The sequence below is a fragment of the Daphnia pulex genome, chromosome 8 (genome assembly GCF_021134715.1).
Source record: "Daphnia pulex isolate KAP4 chromosome 8, ASM2113471v1".
NCBI classification, from domain to species: domain Eukaryota; kingdom Metazoa; phylum Arthropoda; class Branchiopoda; order Diplostraca; family Daphniidae; genus Daphnia; species Daphnia pulex.
This window is the reverse complement of record NC_060024.1, coordinates 6,430,947-6,452,291: the sequence shown is the minus strand read 5'-3', so window position 1 is coordinate 6,452,291 and position 21,345 is coordinate 6,430,947. Positions and strand designations below refer to the sequence as shown.

The window sequence follows — 21,345 nt, the reverse complement described above, 5'->3', positions numbered from 1 at the left end:
TCGCTTTGAGTCGCCTGCTGCACGGGATCGGGATGTCCGTATCAACGTCCAGCCAACGCGGGCCAGATCATTTCAACTATTTATTTGAAAATCCCAAGCCTAGATAATTCACTTTTCTATTGATAAGAGGCAATCAAAGGCCGTGTGCTTTGCGTTGGACAATGCGTCTAATCAGCTGGCCAGCAGTGTTTTGTAACGTTTCGTGACTTGCTGAAATGTCTACAACCCTGAAAGAAAACAACAGGAAATCAGAAGAGAATCGAGCCTGAGAGTCGTTTGATGCCAGAATCAAATCGACCAGTTGAAATCAAAGAAAATGTTGAAACGCGGAGCAAGTAAAAGTTACAGTGTGGAACCCATTTACGATCCGAAACAAATATCAGCGGTGAACAAACAAACAGAAAGTAATGGCGATCATCCATCATCCGGCGATATCAGGTGATAGGCTTCAGTCGAATGAGAAATGAATGAAATAATGTGTATTGAATTGATTTGAATTATTGTTAGAGAGGATGCGGATAAGAAACAGCCGTTGCCCGACTACGCCAAACTCATGGAGCCGGCCAAGGTGCGCAAGCGGCGCTATTTCAGTTTGGGTGTCATCTGTTTCACGGCCTTCATCCTGGCCTTGTCCATCTCGATCGTCATGACCAGCGCCAAACCTTACTTGGACCTATTAAGTTTTATCATTTTTAAAATAATTCTATTTCATCATTTTTGGCTATCAATTTCATTTCAATATTTTTGTCATTCCTATTCCAGATGGATCCAGAAGCCGGCACCGAGTTTCTGGGACTGTACATCGCGTCCCAGCCGCTGGCCCAGCTCTTTTTCAGTCCGCTGATGGGTTTCCTGGGCAATCGACTGGGATCGATCCGAATTCCGGCTATAATTTCGACGCTCATCATGGCCGTCGGCTTCACTTTTTACGCCTGCATCTCGGCCTTACCCGAGCCGAGGAAATGGTACCTCTTTGCAGCTCGATTCGTCATCGGAGCCGCTAGCGGTAAACCAAAAAAAAACACCCGGGAAAATTTAAAATTTGAATGATTTATCAAATTTTTTGAATTTTCAAAGGGACGTCCACTTTGGGTTACAGTTACGTCGCCTCGGCCAGCACGGTCAAAGAGAGGACGACGGCCCTGTCTCTTCTACAAATGTCCAAGTCTTCGGCCTTTATCATCGGACCACGTAAGAAAATTGATTCCATTTCAACTGGGAATTTTAAATTTTTCAAATTGAAGTTGATGAGAACAGTGATCCAGGCGGCGTTTGCGTCTCTGGGCGACGGGCAAGACCGTCCGATTGGCAACGATTCCCACATCTACTGGAACATGTACACGGCTCCGGCCTGGCTGGCCGTTCTACTGTCGCTCATCAACATCGTCGTCCTGATGCCGTTCATCTTCACCGAGTTCTACATCGCCAAAGAGGAGGGCGACTATTTGGCCGCCAGGGGACTCAAGAAATCCTCACCCGACGACGAAGAAATTGTCAAAAAAATGAAGCCGGACAAAGTGGCTTTGGTCGTCTGCATCGTCATCACTGCCACGACCCAATTTAATTTCAATTTCATCGAAAGGTATTTTTAAAAAAATTGGATTGGACAAATGTTTGAAATGATTTCATTTGCCTTTTGATTATTGCAGCACGGCGACGTTGGTGGTGATTGAGCAGCTAGGCGTGACTCCGACCCGGGCGGTAGTCTTGGTGGGCATCATGTATTCGGCAGCCGGAGTCTACGGTCTCTTCATGTTTGGCTTAGTCGGCCCAATATCCCGCAAGTAATAATCACCAGACTATTGTCAAAGTTATTCGTTCATTTGAATTTTTGAATTTCCCGCTTATTTTATTTCTTCTAGAGTGGGTGAACGGATTGTGTTGATGGTCGGAATTCTATTCGCCATGTCGGGAGTTATCTGCGTCTATCCTTACGGCGGTCCTCTGCCACCGTTGAAATTCATCAACGAAACAATTGACGGTAGATTTTTTTGACGCCCAGCTCCATCTATTGATCAAATCAAACCCAAATCTTTTTTGATAGAATTAACGACGGTGAGCCTTTCTAAGTCGTGGAATCTCTTGGAATCGCCCAGCATCGAAGATGATTTCCCAATTTGTTACAACGCCACTACAGCCTTGACGGATGGTATACATCAATTTAACTATTTGATTTTTTGGCGGTAAATTTAAAATGTCGATTAAATTAGGAGCCGGTTGTCCGGTCGACATTCAGCCCTGGTGTTGCGAGATTCCAGCCATCCACTCTGAACAGCTGATCGCAGGCTACCTGCTCATCTTCACCGGCGTCCCCATCGCCATCATGATGGTCAACGTCATTTTCAGCAAAGTTCTCGGCCCTTATCCGCAGGTGAATTTGGCGGCAAATTTAAATTTGGGACTTTGATTAATGTCGGTAAAAATGACAGGGCACCTGGACGGGACTTTTGGGCGCCGGAACGGCCGTGGCTCGAATCCTATGTCCACTCTGCGTCACCAGTTTGTACGCCGCCTTCGGCATGCTGGCCACTTGCGGTTTCCTGACGTCCGTCATGGTGGTCGTCCTTGTCATCTTCGCCTTATCCTTCCGTCGCCTTGTCCCATATCGACACGCCCACTCTTAGTTAAAGAGACCTCGCCCTCAATCATTTTTCTCAAATGACTAGTCCTATTTTATATTTGTCCGGCTACAAAAAATAACAAACGGCCTTAGAATGTCCATTTTGTCGCTCGATAATATCAATATAACTAAAACGCAACTACAGTTCGATATTGTCTAGACCCCTGGCGGCGGGTTCGGGATGTTATCTGTTACACACACAAAGTCGAGATAACGATGGCCCAGCCACAATATATTTTGTTGTTTCATTTGTTGACGAAATGTTTGACGATTGTACAAAATATTGAAATAAATGCGTAAAAAGCCGATGAACAGATGGAAACTATTTCAAATATTGTATTACATCATCGTTTTCGTTAATTATTCAAAAACGAGCAGTCAGAGGCTGTGCCGACACAATTTTGTAAGACGAATGGCATAAATAAAGGCATCCCCCCTTAATGAAATTACGGTGATTAATCACATCACAATGGAGGAAACGATTAAATTGATTCTGTCTCTTATCGCCGTCGTTGTTACCGGACTAGTTCTAATGGTGGCCACCGGATTGACCGTCTACTTCGGATTCTGCCCAGTCAACCGGGCAGCCGACGCCAATGCGACCCTGGCGGACGCCAATTGCAATTGCCCTCGGCCACCGAACTGTACGGCGCATCAACTTTGTCCAATCGAACCGGCCGAACTCTGTCCAACTCATCCGCTGATGCCGGCCCCGCCCAATTCAACCACTTGCGTCCGGCCGTGCTGCACCCCGAAAAAGCCCATGGCCCATCAGTGGCCGGCCATTCGCCCGGTCATGCCAAAATTGACGGACGAGCAAATGACGAGCCGGTCGGTGCTGGAATGGATGACGGACAACCGGCCCAACTCGATGGAGCGTCTCAACGTGCTCACCCAGCTGATGGAATTCGGGGTGGAACCTTACATCCAGGCCATGACCCGGCGGAATTGCAAAGCACCCTACCGAATGTGCACCATGTGCCGTTCTGACCGCTACGAGTTCCTGCGCTGCGCCATGCGGACCCGGCTGACGGCCAACAAGTTCGGCTACTCCAAATCTCGGCTGGCCAAGATTCAACCGAATTTTCTGGAGCAGTTTGCCAAAGATGCCGATTGGCTCTCGCAGGATTACCAAGGCTACCTGACGCTGGACGACTACAAGCCCCTGGGCGATGCCTTCCGGGCCTTCTGGTTGGTCGGCGAAGAAAATCAAGGATCCAGCAGGACTGAATGCACCTGGTGCAACGACGCTCTTGATCCGACTGTCCACATCGATTGCCTCCGCACCGGATGGGGTAGTCTTTAACTTTTGTCTAATTTGCCTATGCTGGAAATTTAAATAAACTTTCGATGTTATAATTCTGCGCTAACAATTTTACGTAATTTAATTTCCCAATCGAAAACAGAAATCAATACTTGTCGAAATATATCGTCCGATTTTATCTCTGATGCATCTGTTGGCTGATAACGGAACGAACCGATGGCGTCCGGCCGACGGATACATATCGGACGAGACCACATACAGGTGATATAGGTGATACAGGTGCCTTGGGGCATTATTAGACACGATGGGAAATAACACAAAACCAATACAGGACTGATATTATAGGCTAGCAATTATGTGACTTTTGGACGGCGTCGTTGATAAATCGATGACGTAATGACTGTAGGACGATGATTGGCATTTTTTGGGATTGTGTGTTTTTCTGTGAGGGGTTGGTGGGTGGCTAAAAGTATTTAGACCCAATGTGGATGATTGGGACGCGCCTATCAGTGGTCCCATTTTTGGGGGTATTCGGATAAGTTTTGTCGTGAGTGATCAGCAGGTAACGAGTCGACACGGGAAAAGAAGGGCGTGCAGTCGACTCGCAGTTCACCATCTGATTTGTTTATTCCTTTTTTTTCAATTGCATTTTGAAGCCTTTGACGTTATTGGAAAAATCGGCCAAAACGTCATTTTAAATTTCCCGCCAAAAAATAAAAAGTGAGTTAGAATAAACAGCTAGTCGATTACATAAGGCAATATGTTCAACAGAAGTAGCAAGAAGAGTTACTCGTTGGAACCGACTTACGATCCCAAGGCCGGCATTAACAGCACGCCCAAAATCGCTTACGAAGATGGACCAGGGTATGTCACATTAATATATAAATGATTTGGTTGCATCATTTGTTAATTGATGATTTTGGGGTCAGCAACGACAAATCGCCGGAGGAATTTACCGGATCGGACGGAGTCATCGACTACGCCAAGATGACGGAGAAGAAATCCGTTCGCCGGAGGCGTTTCTTCAGTTTGGGCGTCGTCAGCTTCACGGCCTTCATCTTCAATTTATCATTCTCCATCATCTTGACCAGCGCCAAACCTTATCTCGACAAGGTGAACAATTGAAAATTGACAATCAAATTAAAACTTATTTGATTTATATATCCTGACAATGACGTATTATTGAATGACATCATCAGATGGATCCGGAAGCCGGCACGGATTTTCTAGGTTTGTTCATCGCGGCCCAGCCGTTGGCCCAGCTCATTTTCAGTCCCATCATGGGCTACCTGGGCAACAAATTGGGTTCGATCCGGATCCTGTCCATGATTTCCATGTCGTTCCTGGCCGCCGGATTCGCTCTGTACGCTTGCGTGGCCGCCCTTCCGGAGCCGAGGCGCTGGTACCTCTTCGCCGCCCGTTTCCTGATCGGAGCCGCCGGCGGGTCCATCACCCTCTGCTTCAGTTACATCGCCACGGCCACCACCACCAAGGAGCGCACGATGGCCGTCTCCCTGTTCCAGATGGCCCAGTCATCCGCTTTCGTCGTCGGTCCAGGTAACTAAAATTTGCAAAACCTTTTCAACATTTGATTTGATTGATGACGTAATGGAATTGATGAATTTCGACGAGCATAGCCATTCAGGCGGCCTTTGCTCCTCTCGGTTCCATCAACCCGCCCGAAGGAGAGTCGCAACTTTATTTCGACATGTACACCGGCCCGGCTTGGCTCTCCGTCATCCTGGCCATCATCAACGTGTTCGTCTTCCTGCCGTGCATGTTCACCGAGTACAACATCGCCAGAGAGGAGGGCGAGTATCTGGCCGGCCTGGCCGCTAAAAAGGACAAGGAGGCCAACAAAGAAACGCCCAAACTCAAAGATCCCAACGTCATCGGCTTGGTCACTTGCATCATCGTCTTCGCATCCGTCCAGTTCAATTTCATCTTCCTCGAGAGGTATACCAAACCAAATTTACATCATCAGATGATTCACTATCATCTAGCTATTAATGTCATTTAATTTAAATAGTGTCGCTACTCTGTTGACGATGGAAATGCTCGGCTGGGATGAGCAGAGGGCCATCGTCATTGTGGGCATCGGTTTCGCTTGCGCCGGACTCTACAGCGGCCTCATCTTCTCCGTCATGGCCCCAACGTCCCGCAAGTAAAATAGCCATTTCCTTAATTGAATTCCAAATGTCGTTTAAGTTTTACATGTCAATGGACTTTTGGTTGTTTCATACGACAGAGTTGGCGAACGTATCGTCATGTTGGCCGGCATCCTGTTCCTGCTGTTGGGACCGGTGGCCCTTTACCCGTACAGCGGACCTCCTCCGCAGTTCCGCTGCAATAACAGCACATGTAAATTGCGCGGAATAATCATTGGAATTTCACTTTTTAAATTAATACGATTTTTTTGTTTTTTTAAATATCTTAAGCGCATGGATCGACGGAACCGGCCGTCTACTTCCCGGAACTGTTGATGAAGGACGGCCTGTCCGGCATCTGGTCCAAGTTCGAAGGAAGAGCCGACGAAGAGACGGGCTCTAACGAAACTTGCCGGACCATCAATTCCTACCTCGAAGTTTGTTCATACAACGCAACTTGTTGCATACCCGACGGTATAAATTTCTTAAATTTAATAAAAATCGAATCAAAACCCAAATTTTGATTTTGAATTTTTGTTTTGAAATTTAACCAGCCGGATGTCCGAATTGCGCCCAGCCGTGGTGCGAGACCTTGCCGGCCATCACTTCGGGTCAGATGATCACCGGTTTCGCCCTGATTGTCACCGGTTTCCCCATGGGCGCCTCGATGGGCAACGCCATTTTCAGCAAAATCCTCGGCCCCTTTCCGCAGGTATTTTATTCCATAGATTCAATTTAAAATTCTTATAAATTTAATCATTCTTATTTGACTATATTTTAGGGAACTTGGATGGGCATTTTGGGTGCTGGCGCCTGTCTGGCCCGTGTCCTGTGCCCCATCAGCGTCACCAATTTGTACTCGACTTACGGGACGTGGTACGCCTTCGGCTTCATGACCCTCGTCATGGCCGTCGTCCTCGTCATCTTCCTCGTCTTCTACAAACATCTCGTCCCTTACAAATACGACGAGTCCGGCTGAAATCAATAGTCTTAATAACATCATATAGTTCAAAATGTATAACTCTTGTTGAATTCGATTATGCGAGTCGTCAACTTTGTTAAATTTGCATCGTTTATTGTATCTGATAAATTGATAAAAAATCTATTCCCAAATTTTAATTTTGGTTTTTCTTGGACATTACTATAGGCCCTATATAAAATATACAGCATAGTCATACTTGGAATAACTGATAGTAAATTACGTATTTCTTTTTTTTTTTTGCACATAGTTTTTTGTTCCAAGTGAGTAGTGTATCGTATAAGAATTGTTTTTTAAAACGCGTCGGCACTATATAATTACATAATCGAGACCTAAATTTTAGTGATTTTGATCAAAGTCGTCAACTTCTGTTTTCGAATAATCAGAAGGCGCTCAATCGACGACCTTTGAGACCATCGGGTTCAAACAAATAATCCATGGCGGCATCTTTGACGTCATCCTCCTCTTCATCCGACGAGGAGCGATTATTCATTTTTTCGTCGGCATCCAACAAGTCGAGTTTGATTGTGATGGGTCCCGCCTCTTCGGAAATGATTATGGCGGGCTCTGTCAAATTTTGAAAAAATTTTGAAAATGATTATCGATTTGATATCTTGGTGGATTATTTCAATTGTTTAGGCCTACTGGTGGATTTCCTGCGCAGTCTGTGCTTCTCGATTTTGGCGAGGTAGAAGCGATGGAGGAGGAAATAGAAAACGCCACAAATTCCGGCGCCAGCACCAAGAATGCGGAATGTCGTCCTGGTCCCGAAATTGGCCATCATGATGCCGCCGGCGAAACTGCCCACTCCGCGACCTTTCACATCAATGACCCTATTAAAAACAGCTGAAACAACTTATAAAAACGTGATTATGTACCAAATGAATAATGAAAGGAACCGACGGCGCCGTTCAACGTCGCCAGGAGACCGGGCGGGGCTGCCGCGGCGCAATAAATTGAACTGGCCACGGCCATCATGTGGACCGTGACGGCCTCTAAAGCTTCAAACGGAAGACTCAGCCACGGATCCCTGATGTGTGACAAAATTCACGTCAAACTCATCCGTCAATAAAAGATAAATAACAATAAATCATTTAAATTCACCAGATGAAAGAGTAGCCAAAGAACCGGATGCAATAGGCCAGGAAGGCCAGGACGATGACGTTGACCGAGCCGATTTTGCGCACAATCACGTCCGAGACGTAGAGGAAAGGAATGCCAATGATGCTGGCAAAGGTGATGGTCATTCCTATATTGAATTTGAACAATTTGAAATAGAATGAATCAATTCAAAAACCACAGTTATGTAATAATAATATACCAAGCAGGTAACTGCTGGCCTCCAGTTCGGTCAGGTAAACAAAGAGAAAGGACTCGAGGAATCCCCAACAGGTGCCCAGCAGCAGCATCATGATCATGAAGATGTCGACGTCAATCAGCCGGATCAGTTTCGAGATGCTCGTCATCAGTTTGGTGGCCTCGCTGTGCTCCTCGACGCCGACGTCCAATTGGCTCATCAGTAGAACTGTCACGACGAACATGCCGTCGGCCAAATAGAAGGTGATCGAGTAGTCGGGGTAACCTTATAATTAAATTTAAATTCAATCTGATTCAAAAAACATTTGATTGACAATTTAAAAAAAAATGAAAGAAAACCTTTTCCCACGACCGTCCAGTCGAGTATTATTCCAGCGAGAACGGCCTGATCAGCCCAAATGTTTCAAAAAAATGTTGAATAATATAATTAAGACATTTATAAATATTATAATTACGCAAATGGCTTGGCCAATGACGCCAAAGAGACGCTGTTTGCCCAAATCGCCGTGATGTTTCTTGACCATTTTAATGGCAGTTGCATCCAACCTTGAATTAAACCCCACCAAAAAAATAATCGCCGATTAAGTTTTAAAAATCAATTGCGGATGAAAACCCTAAAAATGAAACAAACATGGAGAAAGAGGTGGCTAGAGAACCGGAAGCGATGATCCGAAGGATGAAATAGAGCCAAAATCCTCGATTGTGTTTGAGTCGATCCAATTCCTTTTGCTGCTCGACGGGCAACAAGTCGGCGCTACTACTGAGACTGGAATTGTTGTCCAGCAACTCGGATGAGATCGGCGCCGCGACGGCCGGACAGCGGATCGGGCAGTTGCAGAGGAGCGAGGCCGGAATTCGAGTCTGGTCCGTTTGAGCGCTGACGATTTGGGCGGTGCAGTTGCCGCCAGTGTTATTCTCTCCGCCCGTCCAGGACGTCACGTCCAGCACCTCGAGCAAGGCGTCCATTTCCAGCACGGACGTCGATCCGGTCGCGATTTGCGTGCAGTTGCCGTTGGAGAGGCAGAGCTGCATCCGGGCCGGCACTCCATGGCAATCCATCGGCCGGCATTGCGACGGCGTCCAGTCGACCGTCCACATTTCCTGGTGATTGCTGCTGCTGGCCTCGCACGAGTAGTTCTCGAAGCGCAGGACGGCGCCCAAGCGGCTGCAGACGATTTCGGCGGGAGTTTCGAAATCTGATCCCGACGACTGGACCTCAGACGAAATGCGGGCGTCGATGTGCAGCAGGGACGTGTGGAAAACGGCCACCGAAGCGACGATGACGATCAAGATCAACTTGTAGCAGTGAAACCTGTCCGCCAGCATACCTGCCATCAAATTCATTTCAATTCATTTACAAAATCAATTAATAGAAATAAAATAATTAGAGAAATATGAGACCATACCAGCTATTGGGGGCATGACGGAAGTGACGAACGGCAGGACCGAGTAGATGATGGCGATCTCTTCAATGTTGAGACCCACCTGGATCATTTGAAGGGTCATGTACGGCAAATACAGCGACACAGCTGGAATTTAATAAACGAATCTTATAAAGGAAGATGTTGAAAATGGATTGAATTGAGTTGGGAATTGATTACCGCCGTAGTAGAGCAGCATGGTCAGCTTAAGTGGAACCAGTTGCTTGTTGACGGCAACGGCCTGTTTGAGCTTAGTCTTCCATCCGCTGGCATCGTCGGGGTTACCATCCATTGAATTCTGGCTGACAAAAGAGCAGACGCGCGTCTTGTCTCGAACGGAGCAAAATGGCAAACTATAAAAAAGCAAAAAGAATTTCCAAATTACAACCGTACGTAAGCGAACAGATAACCAGCAAAGACTGAGCTAACAGCTCCGATGCGCTGCCCGTTTTTGTTCTCTAAATTAGTCCTCCCATTTCTTTAAAAAAACCTTCGACTCCCGATTTCCTGATCTCCATAACGTACTGAAAATGAATCAATGCAAGCCCCCGCAGTGTCGGATTACAAGCCCCCTTTCATAATGCGTCCTTGTGAACAACAGCTATATACCTGTGTACCTGTTACATTTATATAACTCTCTCCCGTTGCTGGAGCTCATAGTAACACATGCAAACCTCCGTAGGCCATGCCGTACCGCGTACTGCATAGTATGCTATAACTCTATCCCGAGAAAATAAAAATACAAAAATAATCCAAAGCCAGGATATTATCATCGCCGTGTGTGCTGGAATTGATTGGCTCGAGCTACGAGCAGATGGACGTGGCGTCATGGATTATTCATGGTCCGTCTTTTTTTATTTACCAGCACAACGACCGCGCTATATCCTATTGTTTCCATTTGCCCCAAAATATCTCAGAGAGGTATAGTACATCTCGCTCATGTCTTATTTCGCTTTGTCTGTGCGATTGAGCTGTCTTCTGTTTCACCAAAAGTTTCACCATCACCCACGTCCAAAAAAGAAGAAACAAGAATTTCACCAACTAAACTAAGACGCAGTTGGTATATAATACGGCGCAGCGCATCAATCCGCAATACAACAGGATATAGGGAGGATCTTGTCGACTTTTAACAATCATATCATAAGACCACTGATGTTTTGATCTAGGGTGATGATGAATAATGAGCGTAATGATGATGATGTGCAATCTGTTTCCTTAAATCCTTAAAATTATTTTGGGGGGAAGTGAGATGAGAACCGATTTTAGCTTAAAGTCAAAGCGCATCTGAATTCTTTGGGGCATTCGCTGGGGCACATAATGAGACGATCGATACGCTTTTACATCTGCAACCTATCGAATGGATGGCTCAATTAATACACACTTGAACCCGCTGTGGTTCAGTGTTCCGAATAGCCAGAAATGCCCACCACACAATCCAAAGTAGCTATATAGGCCTACTGTCTTTCGAATAGTTCAAATTTTAATCACTTAATCAAACTGCAAAAATACTGTGCGGGGGCGAAACTGTGTCCCACAAATTTTTAATCAATGTTCAACAACACCAATAGTGAAAAAAACAAAACAAAATAGCTCATGTTATGGATCGCCAACAGTAACATTTGAAGGGTATTTTAGGAACGCTGCAATCCACTCGTTAAACTTGTGGGGCAAAACTGTACACGACAAATTCTTGTTCATGAAAATAAACGAGCTGGAAATCGTCAACTATGAAACAATCGCACCGCGATTTATCCAAATCCTTGAAAAATAAAAACGACGACAATCAATCACAGGTAATAAGTTGAACCTGCATGTAATAGAATAGATTTATATAGTCCTCTACTTACCCGTTTAAGAGTTGCAAGGACAGTCGATGCGGACGTCTGATTGCTGTGCAAGTCTATGGCAGCGCTGAGATCTCGGATTTTGATCACTCGTTTCTTGAACATTGACAGGTCCGGTACAGTGATTAGATAATTGGTGGTGAATCTGGAATATGCGCATATACGAAAAACACTGAAGTAAGAGACCGATCGACGACACTCAACAAAAAAAAAATATATAAAAAGGACGAAGTTGCTTTGCTGATTCTCACCCAACTAGATGATGATATCCATTACCATATAGTTTGGGATCAGGTTCTTGAATTTCCCGCAAGCACAAACCCGTTTCCGCGTCCCATATCCTGCAATGATAAAATACAAACACATTTTTAACGAACCATAAATAAAGCATTAAGTGTTTTTTTATTTTTCATTTGATGGGAAAAAAACCTGATGATGCAGCAGGAGCGTCCGCGAGTGCCCCTCTGGGGGAAACCCGACACAATTAATCCGTCCTTGTACTTAGCACTGCGACAGTCATCGAAAGCGTCGATGGTCCTGGTGAGGTTCAGAGAAGATGTCGATATGATTTCAAAACGAGGAGGGTTGCTGCGGTGAACGACGATGTAATTTTCGTCATGGCCAATGAGAACTGGATAATAGTACAAATTAAGTTCGGAAATGGGAACAAGACACACAGTGCTTTTAGCTTCAAATTCCCGTGCATTCGCCATTCGCCATATATCCAGACGAGATTTGAGAACATCCTAAATACAATGAAAAATTAAACAATGAAAGACAAGCTTTTTCATTGGCGAGCTTTGATAGAAAAAGACAATTCAACGCCTCACCTCACCTAGGTTCACACGATCGTTTGGCAGTTCACCGACAACCTGATGACTGATGAGCAATCCATGGCCAACGCAGATCTTGAAAATATTATCATATGAACCGACTCGCGAAAAATTGCCCAAAATCTTTTGAATCTGTAAAGAAAGTTAGGTTACACAGAGAAAATGAAAAACTTCAGACAAAGAGATTCCCAAGGCAAATCTGGGAATCACTAAGATATACATACCACTTCTCCAGATTGTAATTCACGAACAAAGATGGTAGATACGCTAGGTAAACCTATCGTATCGAACCGATAGTAACCTGGCGTAACATAATAATGATCGCCCCGATCATGATGCCAATCGTCGATTGACATTGTGACAAGAAAATCATCGTCGCAATCCATGCTGACTATTTGAAGTTTTTCTCCGTCTGTGAAATTCTGCGTACAGAATAAAAAAATACATTTATACATTCGAGTAAAGTTAGATACCAATGTAGAGTACAATGTTATTTAAATTCATTTTTTACCCTTTCGCAATGAAGAGATTTTCGGTTCCAGGTTTTTATATTCCACTGATTTTCAACGTAACCGGCAGTGAATATTTTCTTGGTGTTCATGGAAAAGCACTCGACTTTATAATTCACTATTTTCTGCTGTCTGCAAGAAGCCGATCGCCAGTTGTCTTCTAATTTCTTTCAGATTCAATTGACATGTAAAACACAGTCTTATTTTACTTTAGATACGTGACAATTAATTTTTAAGAAAATAAACCTGATAAAAATTGTGGATTTTCATCCAGTCTTGTTTTGTGTGTTGCCTTTCAGACTCATTATCTCCAGAATATTCAGCCCAACTGAAAATATTTGGAATGCTAGTGACCTGACGATAACAGTAAAAACAAATAAATTGAGCATATTAAAGAAATCAAATCTCGGTTTTACTTTTTTTGACAGAAGATATTTTTTCCAAAACCTTCCGTCAGCAATGTAGGATCTCCACTGTCTACACACAAGCTCAGCATTAGCCAAACTGCAAGCATCCAGCAGATTCAGAATTTTCTCGGTCAAGTGAGGATAACCGCCTATAATAGATTTATTTGACATGATTAATTCATTCTGCTGTGAATTCTAAATTTGACACTGTATTACTGTTCAAGACAGTATTTATTTAGCTACAAAAGAAAAACTAAGATGAAAGCATTACCTTTCAGTGAACTCAAAATGTCACTTTCCATTTTCAGGGTTTGGTGTCCAAACACCTAAAACAGCTGGTTTAACAATAAATTTATTAAGATAGAAATATAAGCTATATTGTACTGAAAAACCAAAAATGATTACTGTTGTTTCTGGGATTCAATTGATGGGAAATCAAGATCGTCACCGGTTGCTCTTTTCGAGAAAAAAGTAGATGCTTTCTGAAGACGCACACCTGTTGCGCCTTGTTGGTTTATTATTGTTTACTAGCAGACGGAAATACGAAAATGGTTGCCATGGGGAAAATCGAATCCTTCATAATTCAAAGCGGTTTCTTTAGCCCAATTTGGCAACCTTTTTTAAAATGAAAATTTAGGCGGGCTTCACGGAAAACACTTTTATTTTAAATTTTTTAAAAATTAATTAATAGGATTACGTAGTCGATCACAAAGTAAAAATTCATCATTTTTCAGCAGAAACTTTTTCCAACATTTCTTTACAGCAATGTAGGTTCTCCCCTGTGTGCACACAAGCTCAGCATTAGCCAAACTGCGTGCATCCAGCAGATTCAGAATTTTCTCTGTCAAGTGAGGAGTGCCCTTGACTTGATCAATTTATTCAGACGAAAAATACAAATTTGATTCTGAATTACTGTTTGAGACACTAAATTGAGTTATAATAGAAAGCTGAAATGATGAATTTACCTTCTGTGAGCAAAAACAAAATGTCCCTTCCCATGTCTGATTCTGTTTCCATCACTGATTTCAAACACGACTTCAACGCTCCAACAACCGGGCGTCACTAAAACTCATTCGGGAAAGTAAAACTCGGGGAATAGCATGAACTAATTAGGCAAGAGGACGGGACACTAGTCTTATCCGAAGTGTCTATGATATCCGATGAATCCTATGATCCAATCATGTGTGTGATCTTATGACGTGATCCGTTTTTCCTCACTAGAGGATCGGTTTTTTCCGACAGCGAGATCAGTCCGTTCTCACTTGACTTGATGTTTGTTATTGTTTACTAGCAGACGAACATAGGCAAAAGGTTGCCATGGTGAAAATCAAAATTCAAAATCTCTAGAAAAATCCTTGAAATAAAACTTTGCTGAAGAAATCAAGAAATGATTCACGATTGTTAACTTTTCCGGAGAAATTTCATTTGCAAACATTATATTGTTTTTTGTATCTTTTGGGACATTTTAATTTTCAACATGTGACATTTATACAGAATTCGCGGTCTTTTTCATATGAAGGTATAAAGGTCGCTTGCCATCTCGTCACAGGCCTTGAATTCGATGTGTCTTCTACTCCGATCGCCATTTGATTGGTCCCTCCATCGATCCATCGAAATTCGAAAACCTGCAATATGCTGTGCAGCGTGCAAGTAACAAGTATTTGTGCTATACTTCAACCTATTTAGTTAGACCATTTACAGCTTGAAATACCATATTAGCTTGTATTCGTCTTTATTACATATATATCCCAATCATTTCTCGTTTCTCCTTGTCTGAGCGTGAGCAGTCTATCTTCTGTTTCACCACTTTGTCCAAAAAGAAAAAATTTCACTAACTTATCTGCGTTGCGTAATAGGGTTTCGTCATGCTGGAAAATATCTTTTCAAACTGACGCCTTCGAATAATGAGCCTAAATGGTGATGAGCCTAAGTATTGATAACTGGATTTGATGCAATTTGTTGTATATTTCTGATGCATTTCTTTCAATCGTCAATAATAGCCAGAAATACACCAACACCACACAAAATCTATAGTACTTTAGTTCGTATATTTCGAAAATGTTATTCACTTAATCAAACTGCAAAATGCTGTCCACGGGAGAAACTGTGAAAAGCTGTGAATCCAAAATTTCCGAAAATTTCTAATCCGGTTTCAACGACACCAAAAGTAAAAACAAAACAAAATAGCTCATGTTATGGAACGCCAACAGTAACATTTGAAGGGTATTTTAGGAACGCTGCAATCCACTCGTTAAACTTGTGGAGCAAAACTGAGCACGACAAGTTTATAATTCGGATGGATATAAATGAGCTGGAAATCGTCAACTATAAAAGGATCACACGTCCCGATATTCCAATCCTTGAAAAATATAAACGACGAAAATCAATCACCGATAAGTAGACTGCATGCATTAGTATTACTTAGTCCTCTACTAACCCGTTCAAGAGTTGCAAGGACAGCCGATGTGGACGTCTGACTGCTGTGCAAATCCATGGCAACGCTTAGATCGCGGATATGATAAACTCGTTTCTTGTTTAATGTCACATTTGGTACAGTGATTAGATAATTGGTGGTGAATCTGGATTAAGGGCATCAAAAACAGTTAAATAGGAGAACGATTGACGACACTCAAGAAACAAATAAGAATTATTAAAGGAAGCGATTGCGTTGCTCATTCTCACCCAAATGAATGATCCACACTGTGCTTTTGTAATATAGGATCTTGAATTTCTCGCAAGCACAAACCCGTTTCCACGTCCCATAACCTTCAATTATAAAATTCGGAAATTTTTTATATGAACCATTAATAGCATAAAATGTTTTTCTATTTAATGAACAAAAACCTGATCATGCCAAAGGTGTAGCCTGGGATCATCTGGGAGGGAAACCGGGTGGAAACCGACACAATCAATCCGTCCTTGAACTTAGCACTGGGACAGTAATCGAAAGCCTCGATGGTCCTGATGAGGTTCAGAGAAGATGTCGATATGATTTCAAAACGAGGCGGGTTGCTGCGGTGAACGACGAGGTAATTTTCGTCATGGCCAATGAGAACTGGACGTGGATCTGGATCTGGATGGCCAAAACTTCTTTGGGAAATGGGACCAAGACACACAGTGCCTTTGGCTCCAATTTCCTTTGCATTTGTCATTCGCCATACATCTAGACGAGATTTGAGAACATCATCCTAAATTTAAATTCAATATTTAACAATAAAACACAATAATTTTATTTAATTGACGAGCTTTGATAGGAAAGGAGCAAAGGATAAATATTTCACGACGTACCTGGGGGATCAAATTGGCGTTTTGCTGTTGACTGACAATTCGAATGCTGATGAGCCATCCATGGCCACAGCAGACCTTGAAATTATATCGGCTGTATAGGTCAAAATACCCAAAATAGGCCATAATCCTATGGAGCTGTAAAGACATTTAGGTTGCAAAGAAGGAGAAAATTAAAAGCTCTTTCCAATGCAAATCTAAGAATCACTTTGAAATTTACCACTTTTCCAGATTGTAGTTCACGAACAAAGATAGTAGATACTTTAGGTGTTCCTACTGCTACGGAAGAACGAGGCGAATTGATTGACATTGTGACAAGGAAATCATCGTCGCAATCCATGCTGGTTACGCGAAGTTTGTTTTCCTCCGTGAAAATCTGCGTAAAAATTTACATTTGTACGATCAAGTATAAAGTTAGATCCCAAAGCAGAGTACATAAAATGTAATTGAAATTCATTTTTCACCCTTTCACAATTAAGAGATTTTCTATTCCAGGTCTTTATGAGAGATTCATTTTCGATTTGGTCGTATTCGGCGGTGAATATTTTCGTTGCGTTCACAGATAAACCAAAAACTTGGAAAGAAATCTCTTTTTCCTGCCTTCTGCATGAGGCTGATTGCCAGTTATCTTCTAATTTCTGATCAGATTTAATTAGTAGGTTCAACAGAGGTTCCTATTTATTTTGGTATCTGAAATTTGATTTTTTAAGAAAAAAAAACCTGATAAAAATTGTGGATTTTCATCCAGTCTTGTTTAGTGTGATGCCTATCAGATTCGACATCTCTAGAACATTCAGCCCAACTGAAAATATTTGGAATGCTAGTGACCTGACAAATAAGAGTTAAAAGGAATCAATTGAGATAGAATAAACTTTTGGCTTCACTTTTTTGGACTGCAAATATTTTTTCCAACACCTTCCGTCAGCAATGTAGGATCTCCACTGTCTGCACACAAGCTCAGCGTTAGCCAAACTGCGAGCATCCAGCAGATTCAGAATTTTGTCAGTCAAGTGGGGATAGCCGCCTGCAATAAATCAATTCACTTGACATGATTAAATTACTCAGATGAAAAATATAAATTTCATACTGTATTACTGCTTGAGACAGATTAATTGAGTTCTGAAAGGAAAGGTGGAATGAATGAATTTACCTTTGAGAGAACACAAAATGTCCTTTTCCATGTCTGATTCTGTTTCCTGTCGTTTCTGTACTGATTTCAAACGCAACTCCAACGATCCAACAACTGGGCGTCACCAAAACTCGTTTGGGGAACTAAAACTCGGGGATTGGTCTCGGGGGTCACCATTTTTCCCCGAATGTTTGTGTTATCAAATGGGGGTCGGGGTAAACAAAAACATGACTTAAACTCTAGGAAAATGGACTCGGGGGTCGTCATTAAAATTTTTCTCAAGGACGCTGTGTCCATCTCAGAGTTATTTTATGTTTGCTCGTTTCTTCGGGGTCTGTCGCGTCTACTTGACTTGACTTTGTGGTTTGTTATTGTTTACTAGCAGACGAACATAGGCAAAAGGTTGTCATGGTGAAAATCAAAATTCAAAATATCTAGAAAAATCCTTGAAATGGAACTTTACTTTGATCAAAGCTGTCATTTTCACTAGAGGTTTTACCACCGTCTCCAAAATAAAAAAAAAATGCACTAACTCAACTACGTATAGTACGCTGCTACTACGCTTCCGTCTTATGCGCGGGATGATTGCTTTTAAAATGACGTCCTCCGTCCTCGAATAGCAAGCATGTAATGGTGATGAGTCCATTTAGTATATTTTACCTGGATGCGATTCAATCTGTCGTATATTTCTAGGGCATTTCTTTAAGTCGTCAAATTATTTTAAGGAAATGAGACGAGAACTAACTGTTTTAAAGTTTAATCGCATCTGAATTATTGGGGACATTCGCTTTGATACATAATTGGACAATCGATGAACGTTATTCCACTTGCAACCTATTGAATAGATCACTCAATAAATGCACACTTTTACCCAGCTGTGTTTCAGAGTATCGAATAGCCAGAAATACACCATGATGCAATAACTATCTTTCGAATATTACAAATGTTATTCACTTATTCAAACCGAAATACGAGGCTGTACGAGGGCGAAACTATAGCACAGAGATTTCTAATCCGGATTCAGCAATACGAAAAATGAAAAAAAAAAAAAGCTTAAGTCAAAGACCGCCAAACAGTGTAACATTTGAAGAGTATTTTAGGAACGCTGCAATCCACTCGTTAAACCTCTGGAGCAAAACTGTACACGACAAGTGCTTGATAATGAAGATAAACGAGCTGAAAATCGTCAACTATGAAATGATCGTACGACAAGGAGGTATCCCAATCCTTGAAAAATAAAAACGACGACAATCAATCACAGGTAATAAGTTGACTGCATGCATTAGTATTACTTAGTCCTCTACTAACCAGTTCAAGAGTTGCAACGACAGTCGATGCGGACGTCTGATTGCTGTGCAAGTCTATGGCAGCGCTGAGATCTCGGATGTTGATCACTCGTTCCCTTAACATTGGCGTGTTCAGTACAGTGATTAGATAATTGGTGGTGAATCTGGATTATGCGCATATACAAAAAACACTGAAGTAAGAGACCGATCGACAACACTCAAGAAAAAAGAATAAATATAAAAGGACGCGATTATTTTGCTGATTCTCACCCAACTAGATGATTCAAATTGTGATATCGTGTGGGCTTAGGTTCTTGAATTTCCCGCAAGCACAAACCCGTTTCCGCGTCCCATATCCTGAAATTATAAAATACAAACACATTTTTAACGAACCATAAATAAAGCATTAAGTGTTTTTTTTTTTTCATTTGATGGGAAAAAACCTGATGCAGCAGGTGTGTGTGAAAGTGGGAGTCGACACAATTAATCCGTCCTTGTACTTAGCATTGGGACAGTAATCGAAAGCGTCGATGGTCCTGGTGAGGTTCAGAGAAGACGTCGATATGATTTCAAAACGAGGCGGATCGCTGCGGTGAACGACGATGTAATTTTGGTCATGGCCAATGAGTACTGGATAGTCATAGTCCAAATCACTTTGGGAAATGGGAACAAGACACACAGTGCTTTTAGCTTCAACAAATTCCCGTGCATTCGCCATTCGCCATATATCCAGACGAGATTTGAGAACATCCTAAATACAATGAAAAATTAAACAATGAAAGAGAAAGACAAGCTTTTTCATTGGCGAGCTTTGATAGAAAAGGACAATCCAACGCTGCACCTGGAGGATCAGACGACTGTTTGGCTGTTCACCGACAACCTGATGACTGATGAGCAATCCATGGCCAACGCAGATCTTGAAAGCAGTTTCGTATCGACCCAAACGCGAAAACTGGCCCATAATTCTTTGTATCTGTAAAGAAAGTTAGGTTACACAGAAAAGCTTCAGACAAAGAGATTCCCAAGGCAAATCTGGGAATCACTTTGAAATATATACCACTTCTCCAGATTGTAATTCACGAACAAAGATGGTAGATACGCTAGGTAAACCGGAGCGAACATGATGCCAAGCTTCGATTGACATTGTGACAAGGAAATCATCGTCGCAATCCATGCTGACTATGTGAAGTTTGTCTTCGTCTGTGAAATTCTGCGTACAGAATTTTAAAAAAATACATTTATACGTTAGAGTAAAGTTAGATACCAAAGTAGAGTACAGAATGTTATTTAAATTCATTTTTTACCCTTTCGCAATGAAGAGATTTTCTGTTCCAGGTTTTTATAATACTCTGATTCTCAACGTAACCGGCAGTGAATATTTCCTTGGTGTTCATGGAAAAGCACCGGACTTTATAATTCACTATTTTCTGCTGTCTGCAAGAAGCCGATCGCCAGTTGTCTTCTAATTTCTTTCAGATTCAATTGACATGTAAAAAACAGTCTTATTTTACTTTAGATACGTGACAATTAATTTTTAAGAAAATAAACCTGATAAAAATTGTGGATTTTCATCCAGTCTTGTTTATTGTGATGCCTTTCAGACTCATTATCTCCAGAATATTCAGCCCAATTGAAAATAATTGGAATGCTAGTGACCTGACGATGACAGTATAAAGACAAAAAATAAATTGAGTAATAAAGAAATCAAATCATGGTTTTACTTTTTTGGACAGAAGATATTTTTTCCAACACCTTCCATCAGCGATGAAGGATCTCCACTGTCTACACACAAGCTCAGCATTTGCCAAACTGCGAGCATCCAGCAGATTCAGAATTTTCTCGGTCAAGTGAGGATAACCGCCTATTATAGATATTCATTTGACATGATTAATTCATTCAGCTGTGAAATCAAAAATTTTACACTGTATTACTGTTCAAGACAGTATTTATTTAGCTACAAAAGAAAAGCTAAGATGAAAGCATTACCTTTCAGTGAACTCAAAATGTCACTTTCCATTTTCTGGGTTTGGGGTTAATTGACAACTAAAAAGTAAAAACAGCTGGTTTAACAATAAATTTATTAAGATAAAAATTTAAGATATATTGTACTGTTGTTTCTGGGATTCGATTGATGGGAAATCGAGATCGTCACCGGTTGCTCTTTTAGAAAAAAAGTAGATGCTTTCTGAAGACGCACACCTGTTGCGCCTTGTTGGTTTATTATTGTTTACCAGCAGACGGAAATACGAAAATGGTTGCCATGGTGAAAATCGAATCCTTCATAATTCAAAGCGGTTTCTTTAG

General features: G+C 42.1%; 6 protein-coding genes across 9 annotated transcripts; 2 read left to right on the top strand and 4 right to left on the bottom strand.

Moving 5' to 3' along the window:
• The first annotated feature begins 193 nt into the window (after positions 1-193).
• Positions 194-2,928, top strand: LOC124201163 (major facilitator superfamily domain-containing protein 8-like). Of its 2 annotated transcripts, none has more exons than XM_046597642.1 (10): positions 194-438; positions 508-676; positions 763-1,006; positions 1,078-1,191; positions 1,258-1,582; positions 1,650-1,784; positions 1,863-1,981; positions 2,045-2,149; positions 2,211-2,371; positions 2,430-2,928. In XM_046597642.1, the coding sequence occupies exons 1-10, from the start codon at positions 317-319 to the stop codon at positions 2,622-2,624; spliced, it is 1,689 nt and encodes a 562-aa protein (XP_046453598.1). In that variant the 5' UTR covers positions 194-316; the 3' UTR covers positions 2,625-2,928. The 2 variants fall into 2 exon arrangements, with proteins under 2 accessions (XP_046453598.1, XP_046453599.1); XM_046597643.1 differs by having other exon boundaries at positions 313-385.
• A 1,462-nt stretch (positions 2,929-4,390) lies between these two features.
• On the top strand, positions 4,391-7,208 carry LOC124201210 (major facilitator superfamily domain-containing protein 8-like). The gene is made up of 9 exons (XM_046597716.1): positions 4,391-4,748; positions 4,814-4,997; positions 5,084-5,441; positions 5,522-5,840; positions 5,914-6,048; positions 6,133-6,245; positions 6,323-6,505; positions 6,586-6,743; positions 6,813-7,208. The coding sequence occupies exons 1-9, from the start codon at positions 4,645-4,647 to the stop codon at positions 7,008-7,010; spliced, it is 1,752 nt and encodes a 583-aa protein (XP_046453672.1). The 5' UTR covers positions 4,391-4,644; the 3' UTR covers positions 7,011-7,208.
• LOC124201212 (major facilitator superfamily domain-containing protein 6-like) lies at positions 7,086-10,321 on the bottom strand. The gene is made up of 11 exons (XM_046597718.1): positions 10,274-10,321; positions 9,929-10,101; positions 9,734-9,856; positions 8,959-9,655; positions 8,783-8,873; positions 8,667-8,712; positions 8,332-8,592; positions 8,115-8,259; positions 7,889-8,040; positions 7,656-7,826; positions 7,086-7,577 (listed from the first exon to the last, which is right to left on the bottom strand). The coding sequence occupies exons 2-11, from the start codon at positions 10,038-10,040 to the stop codon at positions 7,393-7,395; spliced, it is 1,983 nt and encodes a 660-aa protein (XP_046453674.1). The 5' UTR covers positions 10,041-10,101; positions 10,274-10,321; the 3' UTR covers positions 7,086-7,392.
• A 933-nt stretch (positions 10,322-11,254) lies between these two features.
• On the bottom strand, positions 11,255-13,890 carry LOC124201213 (F-box and WD repeat domain-containing 11-A-like). 2 transcript variants are annotated; one of them, XM_046597719.1, is made up of 11 exons: positions 13,747-13,890; positions 13,613-13,676; positions 13,351-13,490; positions 13,181-13,288; positions 12,937-13,101; positions 12,650-12,847; positions 12,423-12,557; positions 12,022-12,338; positions 11,844-11,933; positions 11,596-11,737; positions 11,255-11,507 (listed from the first exon to the last, which is right to left on the bottom strand). In XM_046597719.1, exons 2-11 carry the CDS (start codon positions 13,641-13,643, stop codon positions 11,403-11,405), a joined length of 1,431 nt encoding a protein of 476 aa, XP_046453675.1. In that variant the 5' UTR covers positions 13,644-13,676; positions 13,747-13,890; the 3' UTR covers positions 11,255-11,402. The 2 variants fall into 2 exon arrangements, with proteins under 2 accessions (XP_046453675.1, XP_046453676.1); XM_046597720.1 differs by having other exon boundaries at positions 12,022-12,223; positions 12,428-12,557.
• A 1,480-nt stretch (positions 13,891-15,370) lies between these two features.
• On the bottom strand, positions 15,371-18,237 carry LOC124201214 (F-box and WD repeat domain-containing 11-A-like). Of its 2 annotated transcripts, XM_046597721.1 has the most exons (10): positions 17,777-18,236; positions 17,511-17,650; positions 17,347-17,454; positions 17,091-17,264; positions 16,847-17,002; positions 16,630-16,764; positions 16,186-16,529; positions 16,024-16,107; positions 15,779-15,920; positions 15,371-15,700 (listed from the first exon to the last, which is right to left on the bottom strand). In XM_046597721.1, the coding sequence occupies exons 1-10, from the start codon at positions 17,805-17,807 to the stop codon at positions 15,593-15,595; spliced, it is 1,422 nt and encodes a 473-aa protein (XP_046453677.1). In that variant the 5' UTR covers positions 17,808-18,236; the 3' UTR covers positions 15,371-15,592. The 2 variants fall into 2 exon arrangements, with proteins under 2 accessions (XP_046453677.1, XP_046453678.1); XM_046597722.1 differs by lacking the exon at positions 17,091-17,264 and having other exon boundaries at positions 17,777-18,237.
• Positions 18,238-18,496: 259 nt separating this feature from the next.
• On the bottom strand, positions 18,497-21,308 carry LOC124201215 (F-box and WD repeat domain-containing 11-A-like). The gene is made up of 11 exons (XM_046597723.1): positions 21,151-21,308; positions 21,028-21,084; positions 20,763-20,902; positions 20,590-20,697; positions 20,346-20,510; positions 20,099-20,251; positions 19,883-20,014; positions 19,485-19,792; positions 19,312-19,398; positions 19,064-19,205; positions 18,497-18,982 (listed from the first exon to the last, which is right to left on the bottom strand). Exons 2-11 carry the CDS (start codon positions 21,056-21,058, stop codon positions 18,875-18,877), a joined length of 1,374 nt encoding a protein of 457 aa, XP_046453679.1. The 5' UTR covers positions 21,059-21,084; positions 21,151-21,308; the 3' UTR covers positions 18,497-18,874.
• Between the last annotated feature and the right edge of the window lie 37 nt (positions 21,309-21,345).

Excerpts from the sequence above, each read along its gene's own strand:
- LOC124201163 (XM_046597642.1), top strand. The coding sequence starts at position 317 with ATGTTGAAACGCGGAGCAAGTAAAAGTTACAGTGTGGAACCCATTTAC. Across the intron at positions 1,192-1,257 it reads GGCCTTTATCATCGGACCAC|TGATCCAGGCGGCGTTTGCG; the intron begins GTAAGAAAATTG and ends TGATGAGAACAG. Across the intron at positions 1,785-1,862 it reads GTCGGCCCAATATCCCGCAA|AGTGGGTGAACGGATTGTGT; the intron begins GTAATAATCACC and ends TATTTCTTCTAG.
- LOC124201210 (XM_046597716.1), top strand. The coding sequence starts at position 4,645 with ATGTTCAACAGAAGTAGCAAGAAGAGTTACTCGTTGGAACCGACTTAC. Across the intron at positions 5,841-5,913 it reads AATTTCATCTTCCTCGAGAG|TGTCGCTACTCTGTTGACGA; the intron begins GTATACCAAACC and ends TAATTTAAATAG. Across the intron at positions 6,506-6,585 it reads AACTTGTTGCATACCCGACG|CCGGATGTCCGAATTGCGCC; the intron begins GTATAAATTTCT and ends AAATTTAACCAG.
- LOC124201212 (XM_046597718.1), bottom strand. The coding sequence starts at position 10,040 with ATGGATGGTAACCCCGACGATGCCAGCGGATGGAAGACTAAGCTCAAA. Across the intron at positions 9,857-9,928 it reads CATGCTGCTCTACTACGGCG|CTGTGTCGCTGTATTTGCCG; the intron begins GTAATCAATTCC and ends ATTAAATTCCAG. Across the intron at positions 8,260-8,331 it reads GGCCAGCAGTTACCTGCTTG|GAATGACCATCACCTTTGCC; the intron begins GTATATTATTAT and ends AATTCAATATAG.
- LOC124201213 (XM_046597719.1), bottom strand. The coding sequence starts at position 13,643 with ATGGAAAGTGACATTTTGAGTTCACTGAAAG. Across the intron at positions 12,848-12,936 it reads AATCTCTTCATTGCGAAAGG|AATTTCACAGACGGAGAAAA; the intron begins GTAAAAAATGAA and ends TTCTGTACGCAG. Across the intron at positions 11,738-11,843 it reads GGATATCATCATCTAGTTGG|ATTCACCACCAATTATCTAA; the intron begins GTGAGAATCAGC and ends CGCATATTCCAG.
- LOC124201214 (XM_046597721.1), bottom strand. The coding sequence starts at position 17,807 with ATGGAAAAGGACATTTTGTGTTCTCTCAAAG. Across the intron at positions 16,765-16,846 it reads AACTACAATCTGGAAAAGTG|CTCCATAGGATTATGGCCTA; the intron begins GTAAATTTCAAA and ends ATGTCTTTACAG. Across the intron at positions 16,108-16,185 it reads TACACCTTTGGCATGATCAG|GTTATGGGACGTGGAAACGG; the intron begins GTTTTTGTTCAT and ends TTATAATTGAAG.
- LOC124201215 (XM_046597723.1), bottom strand. The coding sequence starts at position 21,058 with ATGGAAAGTGACATTTTGAGTTCACTGAAAG. Across the intron at positions 20,015-20,098 it reads AATTACAATCTGGAGAAGTG|ATACAAAGAATTATGGGCCA; the intron begins GTATATATTTCA and ends CTTTCTTTACAG. Across the intron at positions 18,983-19,063 it reads TCGTTGCAACTCTTGAACTG|GATTGGGATACCTCCTTGTC; the intron begins GTTAGTAGAGGA and ends TTATTTTTCAAG.